Below are 18,994 nucleotides of genomic sequence, written 5' to 3'. Positions count from 1 at the left end.
TGTGCAAATTGTCTATGAAGAGTCTCAGTCATCCAGGTCATGGTGGTCCTAAAGCTGCTTTTTTCAGGAGGCAACTGGACTTTCTTGCTTTTTCTTTGAAGTTTTTTTCTTTTGCACTTCAGTTTGAGATGCAGACAACAGAGACTCATCCCCAACAGCTGTATTCCACAGGAAAGGGACACAGGGCAAAAAACATCCTGCAGCCAACAAGGGTCCACACCCATTTTCACTACATAGATGACCCTGAGGACACAGACAAACCTCCAAGTTTCTCAGTGACTCTCTAAAAGAATGCAAATGACCACTTGTCTACAAGGAATATAAATCCTTCCATTTCCCACCATCCAGTCAGAGTTGAAGAAACTTCTTGGATGAGAAGAGAAACATTCAGTTGCCTCCTGAAAAAAGCACCTTCGAGATGAGCAAGCAAATTGTTTTATGTTAAAGACCTAAGAAAAATCTCACCTCTGTAGTTGATACTATATGGTGAGAAAATGCCCCACTGGTGCCTATAGGAGTTTTCTCATCAATGCAAAGAGCAATTTTAAAAGAGCAATTTTCAGCAGAAATTCAGCAGTGATAAATGTTGAACTCTCTTGAACTCTCTTGCCAGCTGAACTACGGATAATAAGTGGTCCATCCAATATCAGTTGTTTGCATTTTTATTTTTACAAGTTTGCATGTTAAATAGTTGTATGAAAAACATTATCTGGTTTGATCTCTGAATGTTTATATCTCTCACAGTTATGTATTTTTTTCTTTTAAATAACTAAAGAAAGTTCATTGTGATTTAGAGGCTTCCATGGTTTAAACTGTGAAAGTATTGAAGTTCCTCACATGAAAATTATGAGAGCCCATTACAAGCATTATGTGTGTGTGTGTGTGTGTGTGTGTGTGTGTGTAGAGATGTTATAGCTACCCTGTCCTGTAATATGTTCTAAGGGGGAGATAGAAATCATGTAAAACATTATTGATGGGGCCATGACTTAACATCTATCTTTTTTTGTGAAAAATAATTCTGTTTACTCAAAAGTTAGCTTCATTGTATTTATGTAGTATTGCAATATTAATCCTTTTGATAGAAGAACTACTTGCTGATATAGATATATTCATAATTAACTTCATGAATTGTTTACACAGCTATTTGTGTTTACTACAGCCCTATATCAGTCACAAGAATAAGAGAAAAAGAGAAATTTTGAATTTGTCAGATTTTTAAGAGTTACAGTTATAAGGTTTGTTAAACATTTTAATTTAATTTGTTTTTTAAAAAAATACTATGTATTCTCTCCTCCCCCAAGTAAATGACTGAATCTTTTTAGCTGGCATTTATTTCACCATTTTTTGAAAATAAACATCCACCTGGCAAACTACAGGCACTTTTTCCTTCAGTGGCAAAAGAGACCATCAATGGCTTCTTACTGCTCTTCACAGTTACTAGATTTCATGTAATTAATGAATTGTTCAACACTGAAGCTAGCAGAGATATTTATTGATATGATAAGTTGTTTGCTGTGCAATGTAATTATCTTGTAATCACTGCATGCAAACTATATAGGAAGACTTACGTATTAATTGATGCAAAAGAAGGGAGAAAAATCTATTCCCTTCCTGCTCATCTCCTGTACTTTTAAAGAAGAAAAATGTTATAAAAATAATAAATGTTAGATGGTTAGGTAGATGAGAATTATTATTTTTGTTTAAGACCCTAAAGATAACCACAATATAGCAAAATTAGGTTTAATTTGAAAACAATTATATAAAATATGTTCATCTATGTTTTAATGTCATAATATCACATGGACTTTGTTCTAAAGATTGTTCCATATATGAATATTACTCATCCTCTGTTTGACAGGTGCCTATCTTGTGCCCTATTTAATCTTGCTGCTGATCATAGGAATACCACTTTTTTTCCTGGAGCTTTCAGTGGGTCAAAGAATCCGCCGTGGGAGCATTGGAGTATGGAATTATATCAGCCCCAAGCTTGGTGGAATTGGATTTGCAAGTTGCATAGTAAGTGATTTCAGAGTACATGCTTCCCAAATCTTAATACATAATGGAATGTTTAGGTTTTTTGCTATCTTAAGATGTCAAGCTTTTAGTATCAGTTCTAACTTGGTTGAATTATTCAAAGAAATAATGAGATTCATTCTTTGGGTGTGTCTAAGCAGAAGCTAGATTGTTTGTATCTATATGGAACAATTTAATTTGGATTCCTACATAGATCAGGATTGTATTGAATAGCTTAAGTAGCTTCTTTATATCTCTATGGTTTTATAAGAGATAAAAATCAGGACATATTGAAATGTAGAACTTAATTTCTTTCTATCAAGTAGGAGAAAATCATTATTCTTCCTGGGCAATTTGATATCTTCTCCAAAGCTTTAGCAGTGCAGAGGTGGTGATTCCCTATGCAGAGTACTATCTTCTCCATATTGAACAATCTGAAACAACCAGAATGTGTAGCAGCATGCCCACATTCTAAACAAACAAACAAATAAATAAATAGTGTACCATCCTTCTTGTCCTAATAAACAGGCCGGGAATCAATCACTTTTAACTACATTTAAGTTGTTCTGCTGTCAAATGATCAGTCTTATATTCAAAAATCACAAGATGAACTAATCCTGAAATAACCCTGCAATTTATTATTTATTTATTAAATTTATATGCTGCCCATCTCAGTGTCTCAGCTGATAAAGATGCTGTACAGTTTTGTCACCTGGTGGCACATTTTAGCTGTTTCTCATTGGAGAAAAAACAGCATTGTTTCCCATTTGCTTTTTTTTATGAGTCCTCAAGAAGCCGCAGAAGTGACAAGTTAACAAAATGATATTCCCAGAATACAAAGGATCAAAATTACCAGGGTCTGACAGAGATACATATATGTGTATATATTTTACATATATACAAATATATGTTATATCAATGCGCAAACATATATACAAATGTGCACACTACAGATAAAAGTTGCTTTGAAACAAAGAATAAAACATTTCACCAAAAATTATCATTTTATTTCAAGATTTTGGTGAAGTGATCTGAGAAATTTCTGGAATCAAAAAATAAATACATGAGGCATGGCTGCCAATCCTTGGGAAAAGAAATCTGTTTACTCTTGATCTGTACTGGACCTGTTGCTTCATCAATTCAGGAGATAATTGATCCAGACTAAATGGGCCACAGAGCAGGGTGAAATTTTATGTACTGAGTCACAGAACATAGCTGAAGAGATGAATCTATCTGGGAACAATACAATGAGATTTCATTATTTGCAGCTCTGTCAGAACAGGATGTGTAGTGCTGGAAGAAAAAAGCCTAATAGACTTTCTGAGAACTCAAAAATGATTGGGCCATGTATAAACACTGCAATTCTTGACTATTCCTCAAACCGATTCATCATTTTTCAAGGCTTTTTTGCCCTCAATGGAAGCACTGCATTAGCTTAAAAATAGATACCCTAAAAACTATAAAAACCTGGAAAACAAATTGGGCTAGGTTGATGAATAACAGAATGCTTAAGGGTTCCATAGTTAGACTGCAAAAAAACCAGGTACTGTACATGCTAGATAATAGCCAAGAGTTAGTTTTCAGTTGCTTTTTGAAAAAGCACCTTTGGGACAACTATAACCTTAATACTTTATTGGCCAGGTGTGTTTGGGCACACAAGGAAATACTCTCAGTATACATAAAGAAAAGGTACATTCATTAAGAATCAAGAATCATAACGCACAACACTTAATGATAATCATAGGGTACAATCAACAATCAAATCATATTAGGAAACAGTCAATATAAATTGTACGGATACAAGCAACAAAGTTACAGTCCTACAATCACAAGTGGGAGGGGATGGGTGACAAGGGGTGATGAGAAGATTAACAGTAATAGTAGTGTACATTTTGTAAATAGTTGAACAGTGTTGAGGGAATTATTTGTTTAGCAGAGTGATGGCTTTTGGGAAAAAACTGTTCTTGTGTCTAGTTGTTCTGCTGTGCAGTGCTTTATACCATTGTTTTGAGGGAAGGAGTTGACACAGTTTATGTCCGGGATGTGAGGGGTCTGTAAATATTTTCACAGCCCTCTTTTTGACTCGTGCAGTATACAACTCCTCAATTGAAGGCAGTTGGGTAGTAATTGTTTTTTCTGCAGTCCTAATTATCCTCTGAAGTCTGTGTCTGTCCTGTTGGGTTGCAGAACCAAAACAGACAGTTATAGAGGTGCAGATGATAGACTCAATAATTCCTCTGTAGAACTTATCAGCAGCTCCTTGGGCAGTTTGAACTTTCTGAGTTGGTGCAGAAAGAACATTCTCTGTTGTGCCTTTTTGATGATGTTTTTGATGTTAGGTGTCCATTTTAGGTCATGTGATATTGTAGAACCTAGAAATTTGAAGATCTCTACTGTTGATACTGTGTTGTCTAATATTGTAAGAGGTGGTAGTATGGGAGGGTTTCTTCTAAAGTCTACCACCATTTCTACACTTTTGAGTGTGTTCAGTTCCAGATTTGTTCTGGTTACACCACGAGGTAAGTTGTATAACCTCCTGTCTGTATGCAGATTCATCATTGTCTTGAATGAGACCAATCAATGTTGTGTCATCAGCAAACTTCTGTATTTTAACAGATGGATCGTTTGAGATACAGTCATTGGTATATAGGGAGAAGAGAAGTGGAGATAGCACACAGCCTTGGGGGGGCCCTGTGCTGATTGTACAGGTATCGGATGTGATTCTGCCTAGCTTCACCTGTTGCTTCCTGTCTGTTAGGAACCTTATGATCCACTTACAAGTGTGTTCAGGTACCGCTAGTTGGTTTAATTTACTTAGAAGAGCATCTGGAATGATGGTATTGAATGCTGAACTGAAGTCTACAAAGAGGACCCTTGCGTAGGTATTTGGAGATTCAAGGTGTTGTAGAATGTAATGCAGAGCCGTGTTAACAGCATCATCTGTTGATCTATTTGCTTGGTAGGCAAACTGCATAGGATCTAACAATGGATCCATGATGGTTTTCAGGTGGATCAGCACAAGCCTTTCAAAGATTTTCATTACTACAGATGTTAGAGCAACTAGTCTGTAGTCATTCAGTTCCTTGATGGAGGGCTTCTTTGGCACTGGGATGATGGTAGAACGTTTGAAGCAGGAAGGAACGTAGCACATCTCTAGTGATCTATTGAAGATTCGGGTGAAGATGGGGGCCAATTGGTCAGCACAGACTTTTAAGCAAGAAGGAATTATCTTGTCTGGCCCTGGTGCTTTTCCTGGCTTCTGTCTGTGTAATAGATCTTGCACTTCTTTTTCTGTGATCACCAGAGGTTGTGAGCCCAATGGATTAGGGCCAGTTGTAGGAGGCTTGGCTGTTGTTGGTGTGTTTGAGATGTGGTTTGTGAGGATAGGTGGTGGCTGTAGTTTCTTTTCAAACCTACAGTAAAACACATTCAGGTCATCTGCTAGTTGTTGATTTCCTTCTGCCTGGGAAGGAGGTTTGCTGAAGCCAGTGATGTTTTTAAGAGTTTTCCACATGTTTTCTGGTTCATTTGTTGAGAATTGATTCTTTAACTTTTCAGAGTAACTTCTTTTTGCTGCTCTGATCTCTTTTGTTAATATGTTTCTGGCCTGGTTGTATAGCATTCTGTCATCTTTTCTGAAGGCTTCCTCTTTGGGACGACATAGCTGCTTAAGTTTAGCTGTGAACCAAAGTTTATTGTTACTATATATTTTCAGGTTCCTTGTTGGTACACACAAGTCTTCACAGAAGCTAACCTATGATGTTACAGTATCTGTGAACTCATCTAGGTCTGCAGAGGCATCTTCAAAAACATTCCAATCAGTGCAATCAAGGCAGGCCTGGAGTTTCAGCTTTGCCTCATCAAGTCTTCACTGATTTAATTGTTGGTTTAATGGTTTTAAGTCTTTGTCTGTAGGCAGGTACAAGGTGAATCATGCAGTGGTCAAAGTGTCCCACAGCTGCTTGTGGTAAAGACCTATAAGCATCTTTTACAGTTGTGTAGCAGTTGTCTAAAGTATTTTTTGCCTCTGGTGGGACAATTTACATACTGGAAATATTTTGGGAGCTCTTTCCTTAAATTTGCTTGATTAAAATCTCCTAAAATGATGGGAAGGGAACCTAGGTGTTCGGCTTCAGCCTCCATAATTTGATCAGCAAGAGTTTGTAATGCCTTGTTTACACAGGCTTGTGGAGGAACATACACAGCTATTAGGAGAAATGAGGAGAACTCATGTGGAGAGTAAAATGGCTTGCAGTTGATGTGTAAAGACTCTTAAGTTTTTATCACAAAACTTATATATTATAGTTATATCCTGAGACCAGCTGTTGTTGATATATGAACATAATCCTCTACCCTGGTAACTTTTCAATTCTGTCTGATCTAAATGTCTGAAATCCTGGGATGTATATGCTGTTGTCCCCATGAATTTGTGGATTAAGCCAGGTTTCAGTAAAACAAAGAACGGCTGAATTATGAAAATCAGAATTCCATCTATTTAAGAGATGAATTTCATCCATCTTATTAGCCAGTGAGAGTAAATTAGTCAGAAAGATTGAAGGGAGAGACATTTTTCCCCCCCTATTCCTTAGTCTGTTTAAAATTCCCGCTCGTTTACCTCGTCTCCTCTTCCGGTGTGGTATTGGATAGATTATTCTAATTGGGAACAGCAGTTCTGAAGGGCACTTAAATTAAAACAAAAGCATCACTTTGAATTAATACAGAAACCTGCTAGTCTCTGATTTGTCTGTGAGCTGCAATGCAGGTCATATGCTCATGGTGGAGAGTATCATCCATCCAACAGGCTGCTGCACTCTGTATCAAATATAGTTCACATAAATTGCATTGCAATGATCCAAGTGTTTGTTTTGCTAGACTTATAGCAAAGCTACCACCTTTCATGTCTGACTCAGAAAAACTTGCAGACCTTCAAAATACTCCTGTATTTTGATTAATATTAAAACCTAACCAAAGAGCTGAGAAGTTTGAGGGTTGTGTGCAGGATCTTAGCTCCTCCTAGTACTGCACTCTTCTAGAGCAGGGGTCTCCAATCTTGGCAACTTTAAGACTTGTGGATTTCAATTCCCAGAACTCCTCAGCCAGGTTTGTTTAAAGTTGCCAAGGTTGGAGACCTCTGTTCTAGAGAAAGCTCTGATGTCATTCCTGGGATCTGTTGGAGCTTAATGGGTCTATGAAAACCTAACATAGTTATGGGCTGTCTGTCATATATATATATATATGGACATGAGTCACTATTATGACATCTTTCTGTTCCATATAGGACTGTAACTACTGCACCATCCAGAGCCAAGGAATTGTCCAACAGCTACCACTTTCCACTTACTTATTAAACTTTCCACTTACTTTCATATATATATATGTGCATATATATGGACATGAGTCACTATTATGACATCTTTCTGTTCCATATAGGACTGTAACTACTGCACCATCCAGAGCCAAGGAATTGTCCAACAGCTACCACTTTCCACTTACTTATTAAACTTTCCACTTACTTTCCACTTACTTATTAAACAGTAGCCTTGCATCTAAGAGAACTCCTAATCATAGAATTGCTCTTTGAGAGATACTGCTCCTCTGTCAAGTATGACAGGAAACAAATATCAGTTTTGTGTTACATGGGTTCCCATTTAACCTGTTTCTTCCCCTCCAAATCAACAGTCTTTGGGAATTTATCTTTAATGGTATCTCTGCCATCTCTGGGATGGCAAAGTATAGTTGAATTTCACCTGCATATTGATTATACTTCATCCCCTAACTGACAGTAGCTTTCCCAGTGGCTTTGTAATGATATTAAAAAACAGTGGAGATTGGACCAAACCTTGAGGTACTCACAAAAGAGTGGCCACTGAATTAATCTCTTCTGCCTTGCCACTGACTGAAATTGCTCATTAATGAACCACTGAAAAACAATGACTCCAATCCCTGATCAGGTTCAGGCAGCCCAGAAAGATGCCATTGCAATGGTATCGAAGGCTGATAAATGGAAAACAGGAGTAGGAGGGGTGTCAACTAAGTCCCCAACAAAGATAAATCAAGCAGGATTGTCCTTTTCCTATGCCCAGCTCTAACCAATGACTGAAAAAGGTATAAATGTTCTTCTAAGACAATGTGGCACATCCTCAATAGGAGAAGTTTGGAGACTTCACAGGGATTGCCAAAAACAGCCAACCCAGAGCGGATCTCTTCAGTAGAAGGAACAGCGTGGATATGTTAGCTTTAAGAAAAGTGCTATGCACTGGAGCAGTTCTTCTGAAACATGCACAGAACTAACGTGCATTTATGAAAACTGTATTTTAAATGTTTGCTTCTTTCACAGGTATGCTTTTTTGTGGCCCTGTATTACAATGTCATCATTGGATGGAGTTTGTTTTACTTTTCTCAATCCTTTCAGCATCCATTGCCATGGGATCAGTGTCCCTTGGTGAAAAATTCTTCACATACCTGTAAGTGTTAAATGTAGTAATGTGTTTTTTTTTCTCTCTATTTTAAATAATGCACTTTTTACTGACGTCTTGTAAAAGATATCTTTTTAAAAAAAAATAAAGAACAAAATGAAAAATAAATAGGCCTAGATAATTTGGTTCACAATATTCCAATCAGGTAGCATTGTTAAATAAATTTGATTTGTCCCATCACCATTATTAGTTTTTACAATAAAACTATTTTTTTAATCAATCCCTGTATCCCATCATTAAGTATCAGAAGAATGACTAAGAGCTGGAGGAGCCAGTTAGATAAGACATGTCTATTTGTAATTGGCTGGCGGATTAGAGAAGGCACTGCAGCATGTTGTCCAATAGCTTCATCATCCATCACATATTGAAATACAGTATGTTGAATTAATGTGCTGAAGTAGGATCAGAGAGACCCAACTTGAAATCATCTCCCATTTAGTGACTTTGGACCACTGTTTCCTGGTTAAAGAAGTTCCTCCACATTTTATTCTTCTACTTTGTTGCCGACTATAAGGGGCAGTGTTCATTTCCATTTCCAGGCCATTGAGCCAGGAGCCTGTCTGAAGACATTCCATAGTCATGTGACCAGCATGACATCACGAATGTTGTTACCCTCCCATCAAAGTGATACCTATTTATCTGCTTGTGTTTGCATGTTTTCAAACTACTATTTGACAGCAGCTGGGGTGAGAATGGGAACTCACCTTGTCCTGTTGCACTCAGATCTCCAGCTTTTAGGTATTAGAATACCTTAAAAAACAATATTTTTAAGCACTGGGCTTTGTAGCTGCCATGCAAATTAGGAAAAAAACCCTCACTGTGTTTGGTTTAAGGTATTTCCAACAGGTTTCACATGGGCACTTAATACTCTTTGAATCTTATTTTTCCCTTTGAATCTGGATTATTTCACAGCTACTGTTTAAAATAGCACTGTACTTCAAAATCCCTTTCATTGTTCTCATTCAAGTGAAGGGAAAAACAATTGTTCTGAATGAGGTGCAGGGCTCTTGTAGCTATGAGATGTAGAGCTCTTGTTAGTTACCTTAGTTAAAAGATAATTAAAAAGTGGCCATGGCTACTACCCCTTCCAACACCTCAATAAATCCAAGAGAAGACACCAAGAAAGAAACTGGGGCCTTCTTCCTAGATGAAGAAGCAGAGACAGAGAGTTACAGCTGAAAATATCACCAACAGAAACAAAATATAAAAAAAATATGAGACTAGTGGAGGAAAATAAACACCTTTTGCATAGGAGAAGAAGCCATCTGGTAAATTGGAAGAAAGAGTTTGACATGGTGTTCATTTAAAAAGTCTTGAACTGCTTTGAAGACAATATGGGATTAACTGTAATTATTGGCATTTTAGAGGTTTAGAACAACATGCCAACAAAATATTTATAGTTTGGCTCACATTTCTGAGTTCTTAAAGGTAAATATCTAAATATTTCCAAAATATAGATGAGCAAATTGCAGCAATTGCCTTAAGGCTTTTGACTACTACAAATAATTTTGTATTATTTTCTAATTGAAGTTAATCCTCTCCTCTCCTCTCTCCTCAGTTGTAGAGCCAGAATGTGAAAAAAGCTCAGCTACAACATATTACTGGTACAGAGAAGCACTCAATATTTCTAATTCTATATCTGAGAGTGGAGGTCTGAATTGGAAAATGACCATCTGCTTGTTAGCTGCATGGGTTATGGTGTGCCTGGCAATGATTAAAGGCATCCAATCTTCAGGCAAAGTGAGTATTACCACTTATGTTCTTATTCACCACACCCCTTTGCCTATTTTACCAAAGTTTGCTAGAAGATATGACTCATTGTGTGTATGTTTCTTTATCCTTTCAAGTAGAAAAATGTTGGTATAATAATTTTTAAATTATAGTCTGCTAAAAACAAAAACCATCTCTGAACAAAAGAAAGGATTATCATGGCATGAGAACCTTGATCTGTTTTCATTTGCTATGAATAATACTTATAATTACATCTCAGCACATAATTAAAAAGAATGGAGTAGATTTACCAGCTCTATTTTTGAGCACAGTTTGCTTTATTAATTTGATTTTGACTAAGTCCGAGAAATAGGGAAACAGTAAGTTCACGTATCAAACATTTGTGATATAATCATTTGGAAGACTCTAACAGCAAGAAAAAGATCGCTCAGACAGACTTACAATCTTTTAAGGGAACTCTGAGTGAACAGACAGAGCTGAACAGTTTTGCATCACTGAAAGAAGATTGGAGATGATGTAAAATGAGACCACTGAGCAATTGGGGCTCAGAATAGAAGCCCCCACTAGTATAGAAGATAACATGGCTTTATTTGAAGAAGATAGAGAGAGTGGAAAAGAGAGCTATAATAGAATTATTAAAATTAATCACCTAATTAACCATGCTGGGGAAGCAAATAATCAAGTAAAATGAGCAAAAATGTTGGTGCCATTGGCGTTGACTCCTAGTGATCATGTAGATTTTCTTCCGGATGAACACAGTAGTAGCACATCCAGAAAGTATAATTGGTTGATTTCAGAGTTCCACCCATTTTTATGCAGCCATAATTTATGAATTATCAAACTAAAAATGATCGATTTCATCTGAGGATATTTTTCATACTAAGTGATCCTCATGACACTAGGTACTTAATTGCCCTTGCACCCTTCTTTGTAAACCTCCCAGATCCATTAAGTGTCTACTTTTGGCCCATAATGCTAGGCTAGACCAGCTTCTAATCCAGCAGTGCTCTATTCTTTTCTTTTGAGCCATTCACAACTGATTTGACCCATTCAATAATATGCCTAAAATTCAGATTGCATATTTTTATTTCTGAAGTGAGGAAGACAATATTATTTATAGTATTTGGAGGTAGTTAATAAAGCCTTTTATATGCCATCCTTTAGACTGAACAAACATTTTCATATATATTTCATATGTTGTTTTATTTTTCTGCAATTATATGCATATGGGAATTCTCATGAGTGTTTTTCCTGTGGGCAAAAAAATCTTGATTGTAGTGAAATATGGTCTGGCAATTCCACTTATTAAGAAAATTATACTTTAGATCAGGGGTGAGGAACTATTGCCTTTTATGACCTGTGGACTTCAACTCCCAGAATTCCTGACCAATAATTCTGGGAGCTGAAGTCCAAAGTCATAAAGGGGCCATAGTTCCCCACCTCTGCTTTAAATATTTTGTTTCAAAGGCGGGTTGTCATTCAGTGCAATCACTCCTAAATTAGCTTATTCATAATGGCTTTTACTTATTTTTTTTCTCAGCTATAACATTCGTAGCTTCAACAAACTTCAGCTGACATCAAAAATTTAATGGATTTGGACTTGAAATGGAGACCACTGGATTATAGACTAGACAGGGTGGTTATGTTTTCATTTTTTAAAAAGGGAAAGGCCAATCACTTCCATATTATTCCAGGAAAATTAAATGGACATGATCATAAAAGTCACTCAAAACAGAGCTTTATCTTTTATATTAATAATTCATTACCTGCTCTTCAGGGCATGGTTGTTGTTCTCAGGCCTATATTTAAAAATTCATAGAGTATTTTCCTCAAACATAATAACTTGGCCATCAAATTAAAACTATATTGTTTATCTCTTGAAATGGAGTGGTATTGTTAAAATTATAACAATTGTTAGAAAGAAAGAAAGAAAGAAAGAAAGAAAGAAAGAAAGAAAGAAAGAAAGAAAGAAAGAAAGAAAGAAAGAAAGAAAGGAGAAAAAGAAAAAGGAGAAAAAGAGAAAAGAGAAAAAGAAAAAAAGGGTTTTCTTGGAAGTGTTCTGACAAAATTCAGAAAGATTTCCAGAGAGCATTCTGAGACAAATACACTTTGTTTTCCTTTTCTCCAGTAGGCTGCCTTTTTTCTAATGGAAACCATCATTTCTGATGGAGCAAATCATTGGATTTGAACCAGACTTCTGTTTGTCAGTCTATAAATGTAGAATTTCTTTCTTTCTCAGGAACAAATCTCTTGTGTTATCCCTGATATCATATTCCAATTATCTAATATCCAGACACCCACAAGAAAGGTAAACAGGCAAAGGTAGCCCCAGAAACCTCCAGAAGGTCTTACTACGATAGCTTATAGCAAAAGCACTTAGACTTATATACTGCTTCACAGTGCTTAACAGCCCTCTCTAATCAGTTTACATAGTCAGCATATTGCCCCCAACAACCTGGGTCCTCATTTTACCAACCTCAGAAGGATGGCTGAGTCAACCTTGAGCCTGATGAGATTGGAACTGCCTAACTACTGGCAGCTGGCAGTCAGCAGAAGTAGCCGGCACTATTGTGTTCTAACCACTGTACCATCACAGCCCTTACTAATCAACTAGTTTATATGATTTTAGCATGGCAGGAGATTCACCGGTGCATGAATTGGACTAAATATTAATTAAATGGCAACTATGTTTGATTATAATTACTTTTAAACATAAAAATAAAATCAAAATTAGTTTTGGCCTACCTTTGCAGTCTGTGTCATTGAGCAAGATGACAGTTCATGTTAGCCCATGTTGGCACGGATACAGTAGAGAGATGGGCAAGAAACATACTTGCTATTCTTAAATTATGGTTTCCAGGTATACCGATGTCCTAAATGAATATTTTTTACTCAGTGAGTCAATAGGGCAAGAAGGCTTGGACTTCAGAAAGTACTAAACACAACAATATCCACTGTTTGGAGAATTTATTATCTTAAGACAATGCAGAATTGACTGTTGAGTATGAACACTAAAAACCTATATTTCTGACTAGTTCCATTGCTATTGTCAGTCAGGGCAGGATGGTTGAGAAAGTTTCTTTTGTTTTTAAAATGATTTGCTTTTAATATCTTTCAGGTAATGTACTTTAGCTCTCTTTTCCCTTATGTCGTACTTCTGTGCTTTCTAATCAGAGGGCTGCTTTTAAAAGGTTCACTGGATGGGATTCGTCATATGTTTACTCCAAAGGTAATGCTTGATCGCTTCTGATACCACGTACTGTTTACCTTTCAATAGCTTTAATAAACTTGTAATCAGTTAGAAGTCTACTGCTTTTGGATACATGTGCTGTGGAAGATAGTTCTAGCTCAAATATATAAAGTCATTATTATTATGTTTTTAAACTACATTATTTCTCTCAGGATTAGGACTTTTCCATCTAATAGGTATTGTCCTTGATTCTTGATTCATACTCACTTTCAGTGGTTTGAGTTTACAGCAGTAAGAAAGGGACCCAAAACATTGTACTGGCGTGCTTGATGAAAGAAAAGAAGATAGCTTAGCCTGGAACAGGATAACAAATTTATATTACTCTTATAATGTAAGTTTCAAAATTAAATAAATAAATCCTTGACACACATATACCCTCATCTGATTCCCTTTTTAGTATTCATGTTCTAATGCATGGATTGATCCAAATGTGGAGAAGAAGATAGGACTCAGCAGTATGCCCCGTTCTCTTTCATAGGGTTAAGGAGCGAAAGCTTAAAGGAAGATATTTAATAAAGCTGTGAGGAGTGGCCGAACTCCACATTGGGGAATTGCTTCAAGGCTACAGCAATCCGATTCAAAGTGATGCGTCAACTTGAACAATTAACTAACTCTGCCCAAACCAGGAATCATCTTTTATTGTAAAGCTCCAAACAGCATAGCCACAATAACCCAACATTTAAAAGAAAATGCTTTTTCATTCTGTTGTACCACTTCAAATGGGCACTTCAATCAAATTTTGATCAAAGCAAAATGCCCCCTTTGAAGACCTTCACAGCTGCAGCTATTACATAATCTAAATTATCTTAGTACACATTTGAAAAGTGATTAACATGTTGCAATGTATACTTCTGATTTGTACAAGACAATTACAAATCTATCTTGAACACTAAGTTGTAGCAGAATCCTGGAAGCATTATTCAAAATGTAATGATTATAAAGTAAACCAGAGAATGATGAAAAGATTTAGGAAAAGTCACCCGGGAAGTCTGAAACAGCAGTTGGAGAGAACTAAGATTTATGTAATCCCTTTATATATGACCCTCAGTGATTGTACACTTTCTGCAGCTGGGAATTCTACATGCTGTCCATTTTAGATGAGCAGCTTGTTTAGACATGTAATAATCATTTTGAGAACAGTCAGATACAAATATCCCTTGTATTAAATATTTTTGCAGTAATCTTCTTCATCTTCTGCTGCCAACAGTCATTTATTTCCCTCCTTTATGCCCATCACTTACCTTAACCAGATCAGTTGCCTTGCCAGATATACAGAGAGGTAGGAGCTGAATATTTCCTCAGAATTTGGAAGCAATAATTTGGCTGGATTTTTCTCAACTACCTCTTATTTTAAAGTCAGGTTTCTTCCCATGCAGAACACCATTTGACTAGGGCAGGGGTGTCAAACTTACATTATCACAGCAACGTCACATGATGTATCAGGCCTTTCCCCCTCTTTCCTATACTAGACATGGGCATGACTATTATGTGATGCATCCGGCCTGCAGACCGGGAGTTTGACAGCCCTTGTCTAGGGAGATTGTCAGTTATCCAGGTCATGGTTGTCCCAAAGGTGCTTTTTCAAGAGGCAACTGGACTTTCTGATTTTTCTTTGAAGATGTTTCACTTCTCATCCAAGAAGTTTCTTCAGCTCTGAAGAAGCTTCTTGGATGAGAAGCGAAACATCTTCAAAGAAAAATCAGAAAGTCCAGTTGCCTCTTGAAAAAATACTTTTAGGATAGAACACAATATGTTTCACTAAATCAGAGGTGTACAATAAAGCCTTCATTGCTTGTTTTTTGAGGGCTGGAATAGGTTACATCTATAATATAGGAGGGGCCAGTCTGACAATTTTTTTGTTTCAATTACAATAAATGGAATATTTTGAATCATTATGGCTATTTCCATGTATTTCAGCTTTAAATCAGATGCTTCATTTAACAGAGCTATATCAAGTCTAAGAAAACTCTGTGTTATAAACTTGCAGTTCATTGTCATATCTGATAATTTATAATGGTTGCAATGAACTGAGCTACCATCCCAGTATTTTCACTATACGAAATGATTCTATAAAAGTAAATTCTGAGCCATTCTTAGTTCAGTATTGTCTATATTGACAAGCAGCCAATCCCTTGGATTTCAGGTCTTTGCCAACCTACTTGAGTCAAATCAAATCTTTATTCTGGTCAAAGACTAGTATAATTCTATCTGTCTGTGGCAAAATTGATAATTTTTCACTGATAACACCTGTTAATCCTCCATCCTGTTAGAGGTAATTATCATAGTTTGCAATTTCTAAGGAAGTGAACATATAGTTGCGTCCTTAAGTCCATAAATTCATTTTTCATCAAATAACGAGTAAAAAAAGCAATACTTGAACCCAAAAACTCAGAGAAATGTGATTACTGACATGTTGAGGGGGGAAATAAAACTAGAAAGAACTTTTCTAGGGTAAGATTACATGACCGAAAAAAGCATTAAAAGCAATTGGAAAGTGAGAATAAAAATTGGGCATATAGTGCCATCTAGTGATCCAACTATGGTATGTCAACTTGGAAAGATTAGTTCACATGTGATAAATCTCAATATAAGTATTTAGATAGAAAGCATTTCCTATTATTGAGATGTGCATTTTTAGAGCTCTAATAGCTTGGAAAAAATATTTGAATTTGCTTTTATTATAAGAGTGCATTATGTTCAAAAAGAACATAATGAAATAATGGGCTACTTTAAAATTTCTGTTTGCTAGATAATACTACTGACATTTGGCATACGTCAAATTCCATAAGCTGTGATCTTAGATCCGCTTTCAGCGGAATAAACGCCATCGAACTAATAACATGATCATCAGATTTGACAGGCACAGATGTGTGGCCATAAGTCCTGCTTTAGCTTTAGTTAATGAGTTGTTCTGTTTTCACAAAGTAAAATTTACATTTCCGTTCAAGGTCTGTCCAAGGTCTGTACTTTCTATAATTGATATAAAAGTGAAAAATAATTTTAAAAATTCCCCAAATCTTGGGTTTTCAAGAAATTCAACATATTGTTGAATAAATCTTTCATATATTAAAACCACATTTTTCTCAAAACCCTGAAAAAGATTTTCTTTATATAGGAATCATAATTTTACTGTGATTTTGATTTGGAGATTAAGCAGCAGTTAATAATATATAATTCAAATCAGTCTTTTATCTATTTAATTCTGCTGGATTGTTCTTTGTTATTTCTCTGGGCAAATTCCAGTTATCCTTAAGAACCATATTAACAGTATTATTGGAATTTTTATGTTTGTAAATGGAAAACATTAGGCAAATTTTTAATGTTTGCTTTATGTTTTAGCTATTTTTCAAAACAAATAGAGGACAGAATATACTCTTGATTATCTAGTGCAGTGTTTGTTTGTCAAACTTAACTTTAAGATGTGTGGACTTTGTCCCAGAATTCTTCTTGCTAGCTGGTGAATTCTGGGAGTTGAAGTTCACCTATCTTAAAACTTCTGAGGTTGACAAATACTGATCATTATCAAATTGGGCTGAACTGTGTGTTATCACTGGAAAGTGATATTTAGAATGTTTCCTGATTATTTGTTGCCTCTGTTTAACAGAAATGCTGCATTTTATAGTTGACTTATATTGTATCTGATTTCAAACAGCTTGAAATAATGCTGGAGCCTAATGTCTGGAGAGAAGCTGCTACTCAGGTGTTCTTTGCCTTAGGACTTGGATTTGGTGGAGTCATTGCCTTTTCAAGCTACAACAAGAGAGACAACAACTGCCATTTCGATGCTGTTCTGGTGTCCTTCATCAATTTTTTCACTTCTGTGCTGGCAACTTTAGTGGTGTTTGCTGTTCTGGGCTTCAAAGCAAACATCATAAATGAGAAATGCATTGTCCAGTATGAATATTTATTTATTAATTTTTGTAGAATATTTCTCTTGGGAATTTCCATTCTTATTCTTTTGTGTGATTGTATGCCTTTGCGTTTTTGTGTTTGTTTTGTAGAAATTCTCAACAAATTATCAGCCTTCTGAATAGTGGAAATCTCAGCCAGGCTATCATACCTCATCATATTAATTTATCAAGTATTACAGCAGAGGATTATAATCTGATTTATGATATCATTCAGAAAGTTAAAGAAGATGAATTTCCTCTGGGTTTGAAACCATGTCAAATTGAAGATGAACTTAATAAGGTTAGACTGATAATTCAATCCATGATTCAAAGTTTACATATGACCAATTGTTTTAATAAGCCTCTAGCCCTTTGAGAATAGCTTTGCTTTTCATTTCCAAGGAATTTACTGAATCAAAACTTTGCCTCAAGTTTCCTTGTCTATGTTTTATCCATTCCCATACCTATCCACTTCATAATTGGAACAATTTACTGCTGATGTTAAGGAGCACACAGAATCCATAGCTGGTACATTAATTTTTCAATGCAGTAAGCCATTAGGGGCTTATATTTATTTATTTGTTTATTTACTTATTTATTTTTTACTAAAATTTATTGGCACCCATCTTACCATAGGGCAACTCAGGGCAGTTTACAGTCATAAATATATATCTACACATATACATTAAAACATAAATAAATAAACATTAAACTGTAAGGAATATGGGGAAGGTGGGGAAGGAGTAGAGGTGCTGGAATCTGTGGTTATTTGATCAAACACCTCCACTGTGCTATTCACCATTGGGGCCCCAAGCCAATTGGCAGAGTTACATCTTTAGGTCCTTATGAAAGGAGCGGTTGGGACTCACCTCACATTGATTCCACGTGGCAAGAGCAACAGCAGAGAAGGCCTTCCTCCTGGATCCCGCCAGCCAGAATAATCAGGTCGACAGGACCCCCAGCACACTTCCTCTGCCAATGAAAGTGGGATGAACCATTATGTCAGGCTTATGGCAGTAATGAACAAAGAAAACTCTTGGAATAAAACAATAATCAGACAATCATCTGATTCAGTCTAGCTGTCATAACTGCTCTAAGCAGTAGCATCCATTCCTGGTTCTCTTCACTAAGTGTGTTTCAGTGTCTCTACTTTCTTTTCAAACTTCCTCTTCTTGACCAATTTTAATCACTGAGATTTCTCCTTGACAGGCTGTTCAAGGAACTGGTTTAGCTTTCATTGCCTTCACGGAAGCCATGACACACTTCCCTGCTTCTCCTTTCTGGTCAGTGATGTTTTTCCTGATGCTGGTAAATCTAGGGCTTGGCAGCATGTTTGGAACAATTGAAGGAATCACTACACCTATAGTTGATACCTTCAAAGTGAGAAAAGAAATTCTGACTGGTGAGTTGGCATACATTTCTTTCTTTGTATTTGAAGTTGTCTACAAGAAAATGGCCTCTACAAAGTAGCCTCCTAATCTGTTTTTATATTAATGGAATGCTTTTTACCAGTAAAAAAAGGTGCTTTTACTCTTCTTTGAAACCCTTCCTATCACAGGACTGTTCAGAAAAGATTAGAAGCATGTGCCAGTTACTGCAGGGCAGAGATAAAATTGCCTCCCTTTGATGATCGA

General features: G+C 36.2%; 1 protein-coding gene across 1 annotated transcript in view; it reads left to right on the top strand.

The window, feature by feature from the left end:
- Positions 1–18,994, top strand: part of SLC6A15 (solute carrier family 6 member 15) — a 39,559-nt gene that overhangs the window by 14,977 nt on the left and 5,588 nt on the right. The window contains exons 3-9 of the mRNA XM_026699016.2: positions 1,859–2,016; positions 8,351–8,477; positions 10,048–10,229; positions 13,339–13,449; positions 17,123–17,364; positions 17,472–17,661; positions 18,570–18,762. Coding sequence (XP_026554801.1) covers positions 1,859–2,016; positions 8,351–8,477; positions 10,048–10,229; positions 13,339–13,449; positions 17,123–17,364; positions 17,472–17,661; positions 18,570–18,762 — 1,203 coding nt within the window. The remainder of the gene's footprint in view (positions 1–1,858; positions 2,017–8,350; positions 8,478–10,047; positions 10,230–13,338; positions 13,450–17,122; positions 17,365–17,471; positions 17,662–18,569; positions 18,763–18,994) is intronic.

This window comes from Pseudonaja textilis, chromosome 5 (assembly GCF_049901715.1).
Source record: "Pseudonaja textilis isolate UNSWEBS1 chromosome 5, rPseTex1.2, whole genome shotgun sequence".
Lineage (NCBI taxonomy): Eukaryota > Metazoa > Chordata > Lepidosauria > Squamata > Elapidae > Pseudonaja > Pseudonaja textilis.
Note: the sequence above shows the minus strand (reverse complement) of the source record. Positions and strands in the feature narration are given on the sequence as shown.